This window comes from Rhipicephalus microplus, chromosome 3 (assembly GCF_043290135.1).
Source record: "Rhipicephalus microplus isolate Deutch F79 chromosome 3, USDA_Rmic, whole genome shotgun sequence".
NCBI lineage: Eukaryota > Metazoa > Arthropoda > Arachnida > Ixodida > Ixodidae > Rhipicephalus > Rhipicephalus microplus.
The window spans coordinates 127,407,424-127,417,173 of NC_134702.1; the positions used below are offsets into that span (position 1 = coordinate 127,407,424).

Consider the following 9,750-nt stretch of genomic DNA (forward strand, 5'->3'; position numbering starts at 1 on the left):
AACTGTTTCTCCAAAAACGGTGCACGTGGTCTTATAAATACAAAGTGTGCCCAACATCCTTGTTAACTGACCAATAAGTGAGGCTGTTCCTGTTTTAAAACAATATCCTGTAGATACTAAAACGTACATAAACCATTATCATTACAGAAGCATTAGAGAAAGCACTCCACGTAGATTGGCCACGATTTAAATGCAACGATTTCATAACCTCCAGCCACGCTGTTCAACAGTTCACTGCAACGAAACCGAAGCTCCCACACCGCGTTCAGTCATTTCGCTATACACATGTATCACTACTGTTGCAACGCGAATTAATGAACGCACGCTACGAACCAGATCCTGTTCATATTAGAGCTTGAGAACCGTCATGGACGTTAATCACTTAGGTGACCTCTTTATCTGAGCTCATTGAAAGCGAAAAATCAGTGCAGTACCTCAATAACTCTCTTCCCGTGGTCAAATCGTGTGTCTTGGAGATCAAAGGAAATGATGACACCCACTCCGAAGTCAAGAGAGCCACGCACCATGATCTCAACCGGATCGACACTTTGAAGAATTTGCATGTTCAAAAAGTCGAGGTTCATCGTGTTCATCCATCTCACCAGCTCCATGGTCTGTAATGAAGGTGCGTTAAAATTGTGTGAAATACAACACACTATCGCAATTTTAAATATGACACTACGTTACAGTGCTTTACAATATTCAATACAATTCAATGAGTAATGGAAAAAGTTAACGTACCTTCGCACTAGTGGTAAACAAACGTGCCACGTGGACTTATCGTAGTGTGTGGTGCCGAGAGTAAATCACGTCAAGCTGACGCTATGTGGTGAGTGATTCTAACACGGCATTGCTTTCGCGCGAAATTTCTCTTTTTTCGTCGCTCTCTAGAATAATAAATCATTCGCCCCTTACAATTTCATTCACTGTTTCCAGTTATTAGGATCGCCGTAGATGTAATTACTAGTGCGTATATACAAAATCATCAGTTGATAGAAATGTCAAAGTAGGATTGAAACCACTTGATATCAACAAAAGTCGGAAATTGTGAAGACTTCGCAGCCAACAATGCCGAAATAAATTGAACAGGGAAGAAGTTAGGAAAAAATAAAGGCGTGAGAAGAAAGCTCATCGAAGGCACCAAGCCGCACCAAGCACGGAAAGGCAGAGGCTTGAATGCGCGCGTCTTTTTGTTTCTTTTTAAATCTAAATAAGCTAAGACAACAATCAAAGCATATCTACGGAGTGAATGATGATGAGTGGGGTAAAGCACTGGAGAATTTCATCGCTAAACTGTGAACCATCCGCGAATCTTGCTCACTATGTCTTCAAAGATGTGAAAACACTCTATATATTTATACAAGAAATATTACTATTGGTAGGTGGTAGCTACACGTTCATCCCATTCCCCCTTCATTATAACGGCTTTATGGTCGCTGAAGTGATGGATCGGTGATGGGGCGTAGCGGGGTGTTTGCGAGGACGAAGTAGTGGGCAGTTTGCAAAGGTGAAACTATAGGTGGTCATGTAAAAACAAGGTATGCACACAGTGTAAAAATCTATGGTTCTTTAACGTGCACCTGGATACAAGTACACGACCATCTTGCATTTCATATTAGCTACTTCTTAACAGTGTTGGCTTTATGGTCGCTGAAGTGGTGGATCGGTGATGGGGTGTAGTGGGATGTTTGCAAGGTGGCTACATACATCAACGGAGGAAGTACAGAGCCACACCCCAGGGAGCTTTGCCCCTTAAAGACAGGCAAGCAACGAGCCATGTGAAGTTGAGAGCTGATAGTCTATCAGGTGGTATTCTACAGTGCTATGAAAGTGCAAAACAATCTCCTACTTAGAGATAGCGCTGCAACCTAGCATGGAATGACGAACTTTGGTGCGACTGCACATACCGGACCATTCCCAATTGTATATTTACTTAAAACGCGCAATGAAAGAATTGTTAAAAAAGAAAAAAGTAAAATGAAAGAAATGGTGTGTGGTGGAGCCTCGCTGGCGACCACCTGCTCGTAATGCAGGTCCTCACCAGAGCAGCATTGACCATCTTGGTGGAGTACTTGACCACTACGTCCCTTAGGAAAGTAACAATTAAACCTGCACCCTGAGTACCCAGAGGCTGCTAAGCAACTGTCCAAGGTGGCGCTCAGACCTGCGACACATTGAAATGTGCTAAGAATCTCTAGGTCTGGAAAGGCTGCCATGATAATCTGAACTTGGCTACGGCCAACGCTCGAACGCTATCTAGTAAGGCTAGTCTAGCTGTGCTATTCGAGCAATTAGAGGGTTTTTAATGGGATCTAGTAAGGCTCAGTTAAGTTAGGACGATAAACGAGGCTCATACAGGGCTGAAGAACGAACATGTCCTGTATTACCGAGGATTAGTTGACAGAGAACTGGGAGCGTGGTTTCTTGTACGAAAAAGTATATTTATCAACATGGAAGAATACTGTAGCAAGAGTGAGAGGGTGGCAAGTATCTTATTCAGTTTGAAGAAAAGGCACGAAATGAAGGTGTTACAGGCTTAAGCGCCTACATCAAGCCATTATGATCATTTTGTTGAATGCTTCTATGAAGACGTGGAGTAAGTTATTGATAAAGTAAAGACACAGTATATTTTTCTAAGGCGCAGCTTCAATTCCAAAGTATACAAGAAACAGGCCGGAGACTATGCAGTAGGGGAATATGGCATCGACTCTAGCAAGGCCCCAGAGAAGTTATTGGTAGAGTTCGGAGAACGTAGTAATTGACAAATCTTGAATACCGTCTTCAGAAAACGGGTAGCGAAACTAAAAATGAAATAGCCTTGATTCTGTGTGCACACCCAGACATTGTACACGATGTAGAACAAGTTGGAAAGATCTGATGCAGTGTTCGTAGAATGGTAACAGCTCGTATTCACATAAAAAAAGCAAAGGCAGAAACTGATACGCAGGAAGGGAATAATGAGGTAGCGGTGAGGAGGGAAGTACTAAAATTCAGACTTTAGCACCAGAACAAATTTGAGGCTCTAAACGAGGTACCAGAAGTTAGTTTTGACACACTAAACAATTATCTTACGAGTATCTTCAAAGTGTGTGCAATCGAAGTCGGAGGTACAGTCACTAGACATGTCAATGGCAAATAATCTGAGGAGACAGAGATCTCTTCAAGAGAAGATAAACCATTAGGAGAAGAGAAAATGTATGTATGTATGTATGTATGTATGTATGTATGTATGTATGTATGTATGTATGTATGTATGTATGTATGTATGTATGTATGTATGTATGTATGTATGTATGTATGTATGTATGTATGTATGTATGTATGTATTCAGGTAGCCACTGGTGGCACATACCCGCTCAAGAGTGGGTATGTGCCACAAGGGTTGCACAGATTGACTAGCAGACGGACGGTGGATGGATGGACGTGCTCACGTACGAATGAATGGACGCACGAATGAACGGACAGACGGATAGACGGACTCACGGACGGGTGCATGGACAGACACAGGGACACATGGACGGACGCATCGATTGACGCACGGATGGTCGCACGGACGGACGGAAGCAAGAACGAACGAATGGACAGAAGCACGGACGGGCTGACGGATGCTTCGCCCCACTCATCAACATTCACTCCGTGGATATGCTGTGATGTTTGTACCGTCCCCATTTTCGGGTGTCTCTTCAATCTCAAGATTTCCGCATGGTAATGAAATATTCTTTAACTACGCCTAGCCTGGTTTCAGAACCTGTCTTCAGTAAAGGAGAGGCACGAGGCGCGTGCCGTACATGTAAGCGTGGTGACGGTTCGCGAAGAGAGGAGTCACCTGAGTGCACGCGCAGCAGCCACGAGAAAGAAGTGATTGATCGGAGAAAAGCTTGTAGCACGTGACCCGAGCCGGGAGGAAAAGTACCAGAAGAAGAGCACATACACTGCCTTGGGACGCCTAGCTACGAAGACATGGGAAACGAGAGTCGCTACCGCGACGGGAGCAGGATGACCACCTGGTTTTGAGGATGTCAGCGTGAGAGGCCCTGAAAGTGGCCGTAGACCTCGGAGGTTCCGAGTGGGGCTGCCCGGACTTGCCACACCCTTTCGCAGCACTTCCCGGTCGACGTGCATCTCTTCAACTTAGCGGCAGTACGGCACAGCCCACACCTATGAGCAGAGCGAACTTGCAATCAAAAGAGTCCATGACGACGCTAAGACTATCTTAGTGAGGCCGAAGAAGACTACGACGTCCTCGCCGCCGGTGAGAACGACGAGAGGCTCGTTGGGCCGGACCGACCAATGGCGACAGTGGGAGGTTCAAGAGAAAGTCAACGACGTACGTGATAAACCTCGTCATGGCATCGGAGAGAAGTGACGTGAACCGTAAGATCGTTCGATGATTGAAACGCCATATTAAATTCGGAGCAGTGCTAGCGCTAAGAACGGATTTACACTGGTTTGCAGACTGTTTTGCTTGTACTGTTGTTAAGCAAGTCTTTTGTCCGCGAGTGTTGGTTTTGTTCTCGCTTTCGATTTTGCGCCTTTTAATTTTGCGTTATAAAGTGTTTGTTGATTGTGCCACGCCCACCTCCTGACTCGCTTAATTCCATCAGATAGAAGCGCTCCCGAGATAGGTTTGTGTCAGTAACACTTTTTTTTCTTTTCTTCATGTCAGGCAACCGTCTCTTAGATGCCACCGCACAAGAATAATGCTAGATTGATGGTGTGCCACTGTAAATACGATTGCCATGTACTTTACTTTATTTGCCCAATTCGATCGAAAGGTATTGGTCGAATCAGGCGATACCATCTGGACACGATAGTATATATCACATGCAAAAAGGCGGACTTCTTGAAGGGAGCCATTTCACGAGAAATTAGCTGATATTACTTAATACCTCTGGTTGGTTTGATGAGGCGAAGGACACACAGGCTTTATACATCGCAGATGCTTTCTCAAACGCACTTTGATTATTTTGTGGTGGCTCCACGAATTTGAGGTTCAGATATGCTTCCACTCGTATAGCTTCTTGAATCTGTAAAGCAGACAAACATGACTTGGCATGTGCACAGCACTCAAGAATCCGCGACACGATTTTTTTCACAATAACATGTTCGCACAACCGCTTGAGATAAGGACGCCATCTCCTGACGACTATTAATTGTAATGATGTTTTCTGCTATCTACGTGTTCGCACTGATATTACGCCGAGATGACTCGAAGTCGAGATGGTAGAAACAAAAATGTGTTCGTTACTTAGTCCTGAATTGTCCTATTTCTAGCTGTAGGTACTGCACATGATTTTCCATCACCTTTAAGCCATATACACTGCACCGAGGGCAAGCTGCGATTTTTCTTTTGTGAGAACACTTCATTGCTTAGGTACGTGAAAATATCCTTCGCACGTTCACAGCAGTTTATCCGGGAATACAACATATGGTTCTCACATAGCAATTATCGAATAGGAAATAATTGAAAAAAATTGAGCGGCAATTTTGTGTCAGAAGTTGCGTACTTTTGGCAACTTCAAAAAAAGTTTCATAATGAGTCATAGTACACACAACCGAGAACGACGGATGCCGTCATCAACAGAGCACCGAGATAACAGCCTGTGTGACTGGCAATGAGAGATCACAGCGCTATGCAGGGCGTTGATATACTTACCGAGATAATTTTATCCAAGCAGATTCTTTGCAGTCAGGTATTCGCAGAGCTTGAACTCCTATGTCGACATTTACATTCCTCTTTCTTAGTAAAAATGCACACAGTAGAAAGTAAAGACTTCCCTCAAGAGCTCAGCCAAGCTATACAGTACAAAAGCGGAGCACGAAGTGGTCCCTTCCACAAGCGCCTTCTCACAATACAGATGATCAGGCGCTCTTTTCTGAGGGCTGTCTTCTACCAATTCCCTCGGTTCGCTAACAGCTGGCGTCAACCATAAGTGTTGTCTAAATCAGAGGCCCTCCTTGCGGCGAGCGTTGTTCACGTAATTGGTGACACACTCTATAGTGTGTTAAAGTACTCAGTAGCAACGCCAACTCACACCAAAAAACACAGGGTGAGCGGGGTCAAGTTTCGTTTTGTACACTCGACGTATCTTTCATTGCCTGTTACATACCTGCCTGTGAAGGTTCTGTGTAGCTTTTTGGGACAAAAATGGTAATAGTTGTCCAGTCTCTACTCCGCGGATGAATTGCCGGCAGGTGCATCGATACGATGAAAGGAGAAGCAGCCCACAACAACCACACCAACGTGTTTTACGATGAATTCGTTTGGGCCAATTCACAGGCAACTCGAACTATACGTACACAATAAAGCAAATGAGTTCTGCGGACATCCGCAACGTGATGGGAGGGTTAAAAAATTGAACTTAACAGCAACCCATTTATGGCACGAAGTCACAAAAAATCCGAACAGAATTCCTTGTGCGAGCAGTTTTGGTCCTAAATTGAGAAGAAGCTATTCTTACTCACCTGTTCTGTAATGCTCGTTCCCCTGTACTTCCCGCACACGTACTTGTAGAAGTTATTGCATGGTTCAACACCATAGTCAAAGTTGGCGCGCAGTGTCATTGCCACATATCGACAAAGAAGTCCGACGCATTCGTTTCCCTCAAGGAGGGAAGATGGAACAAGATGTCTCTGTTCAGGTGGCGTAGTCACTGAGGTATTTCTAGGTACCGTTGGAGGCTCTTTTGTTGTCCATGTTGGCTTTGTCGCCCGAGATCTAGGTACATATAGGGCCGATAATGTGTCCACCTGGTTGCACGGCGCAAAATAAAGTAGTTTATAGGGAAGCAAAGGCTGCATTGAGCTATTATGCAGTTCGCTTCAAAACTAAAAAAAAACACGTCAGCATGAGAACTGCCGCACGAGAACACACGCAGCTGCCATCAACAAGCACAATACGCAATTAAAGATACAATACTAAGCAAAGTCTCAGAGTGCAGACACCTCGTGGTGAATTTTAATGCGAAACTTCAATGAAGCGTACATATACAACACAATACCTAACCAAATATAATATTATTCTTTAAACGTAGAAATTTCAAATAAGCGTCGAACGATATGGAAGAAACACTGTACTTTCTACGCATTAGATTTTTCTTAGGTTACGCCTCCATGATTTCGGACCCTTACCAGGAATCTTGGAAACAAGCAATAGAAAAGCTTACAAATCAGGCTGCACGAATCGTCTTTAGTAAACCACGATACTTTTTGAAGTGTCACTGAAATGAAAACGTTACTTGGCTGGGAAAGTTTAGCATATAGAGAAAAAAACTTGTGACTCATATTATTGCACTGAATTTTTATAATCAAATAGACATTGACAGTCAGACCTACCTGGTAAAACCATCTTATGTTTCAGCTAGACATATCCACTCGAAGAAAGTACACGCGTTTATTCACAACATAAATGTTTTTTCATTCCTTCACCCTCCCCCAGCTGTATAAAATTGAAACATATTACTGGAAAACTATGTTTCGATGTATCATATACATAATTTTTATTCGCGAATTTGTTTAAAATTATGCATAATTTTTCTAGTTTTTTTCTTTCAAGTTTCTGCTAATTTTTAACAAGCTAATCTACTTTTTACTTCTATGATGACCTTGTTCCCTATCTTTTTGTTGCTTCTCACTGCAAAATAGGTAGACTGTGATGCTGTCTTCCATGCGATAATGCCTTCAAGGCAAAGCAGGTGTCCTCTGAATAAATAAATAAACACATAAATAAATAAATATTTCCAGAACAGCCAAACGATACGTGGTTGAAGTTGCCTGCGAGAACGCGGTGAAATGGTGTTTGCAGTTACCAGCATTGACAATTTCAGTTTTGGCCACCTGTTCACCTTCTTATTTCGCTTAAGATTAGGCGCTTATCTCTAGATTGTGTCGGTTTCGTTACATATTCTGGTTTTCAGTTTATTTGAAGTTGCATTTCCTGAACATATGACAGAAAAAAAGAAAAACAGTGTCCAATCGAAAGGCTGTAAAGCGTGACGGAAGCTTTTGCTCTGAAATACAATCTCGTACAGAGAAAATATCTCATACAGATATTAGACGCAAAAAAATAAACAAAATTTTATGCAGAATCACAATCACAAGTCTGATCGCTTAATGCACATCTCAAATTTGAAAAAGAACAGAACAGTATATACTTAAAAAATACCCTCAGAAACATAATTATCGCAATGTGTAGCATAAGTGAAGTGAAGGACGCATTTGCAGACGCGTACCTTTTTAGCAAAAAACAAAAAAAACAAAAACAATAAAACAGACAGGCTTGAAACTCTACTATACAATACAGACACAGAGTTATAACTGATCCAAATACCTGTATAAATCGTATTTGACGCAATTTTAAAGACTAAATTTGTCAAAGGTATGTTTGAAGTTTTTTTTATTTATCTCGACAGCGTTCTCCAGTTTCTTGGGGAGACTCGGTATATGATAGTCGGCATGATGCTTATCATAGGTGCTCCCAGTTGAATTTTTTATCCTTTATGGAAGAAGGCAGCAATCAAAACATCGATAAAAATCATACATGGGATATATTTTGTTACTTTGCGTTGACAAGAATAACTTATGTATTAAATACGGTTTGCTTGTAATATGAAATATTTCGAGAGTAACGGGCGTTTGCTAAGATCTTGTGGCTGACCGCTGTATCCCTCGAACAATCGCAGTACCTTATTTGGTAACATAAGTATTGTCTTATGGCTTTTTGCTATCGTTGCTCCCGATGACAAGACATTGACTTATCCTGAAGCAGACCAGCAGACATACCGCTGTTTCTAACGCCAGCGTTAATAAAGTACATAGTTTGTACATGCACCTAATGCTTTTACTTGGGTCTTCTGCTTACATAACCGTTACTCCCATTGTGCAAATAGTCACCCTCTTCACATTCATATGAAGTTATTAGAATTTTTAAGAAGGTATATGTAATATTACGTTCATTTCTTGCTTCACAACAGACATATTTTGATGGTACATGAAGAATACATTATATTTAGTAGGAAGTTGCGATTAACACTATCATGACGGCAAGACGTCTACGAATGGTTAATAAAAAAGAGCTAACATACGTGGTATACCATATATAAATATATATATATATATATATATTGTGTTTATATACAGATGAGGTGAAATGGCGTTGGGAAAAAGCAGCATACTTTTGGGAGAGGCCTAGTCCGGCTCACCCAACCACGCAGTCCTAGCACCGCTCCACTACACTTATTCTTCTTCTGCGCCCCATGGGCTCGCGCATCTCTGTTGCGTTTCCCCCGGCGGCAGACGAAGCTCGCCGAACGAGTTAAATAAGCCTATGATGGTACTGTTTGAGGCGGGCTACGTGAACAATTTCCGTAGTGCGAGAACACCGGTTATTGGCTGTGACTTGGTCGACAACGTGATTCTCGTCACTGAGACGAGTGACTATCACGAATGAGCCGAGATAGTTTGCTAGAAACTTCCGGTACAATCCTTTTCCTCGGACAAGAGTCCACAGCTAAACGTAGTACCCAGGAGAAAACTCTGCGGGGATATGCTTGGCATCGTAGCAACTCTTGCTGTGTTCTTGAGAAAACAATATTCGAAGGCGCGCTAGTTTATGTGCTTCTTCAGCACGACACAACGTCTGAGCGATGGACAGATCTTCTTGATGCGATAAAGGTAATAGAGCGTCCAGAAAACTCCGTGGATTTTATGCGTGAAGCAAAAAGAAGGGCGAATGCCCAGTAACTTCATGCT

At 42.5% G+C, this 9,750-nt stretch overlaps 1 protein-coding gene across 1 annotated transcript; it reads right to left on the reverse strand.

Annotated features, from left to right (window-relative positions):
* Positions 1 to 362: 362 nt before the first annotated feature.
* On the reverse strand, positions 363 to 6,788 carry LOC142803341 (uncharacterized). The gene is made up of 3 exons (XM_075888457.1): positions 6,466 to 6,788; positions 4,890 to 5,027; positions 363 to 614 (listed from the first exon to the last, which is right to left on the reverse strand). Exons 1-3 carry the CDS (start codon positions 6,562 to 6,564, stop codon positions 423 to 425), a joined length of 429 nt encoding a protein of 142 aa, XP_075744572.1. The 5' UTR covers positions 6,565 to 6,788; the 3' UTR covers positions 363 to 422.
* Between the last annotated feature and the right edge of the window lie 2,962 nt (positions 6,789 to 9,750).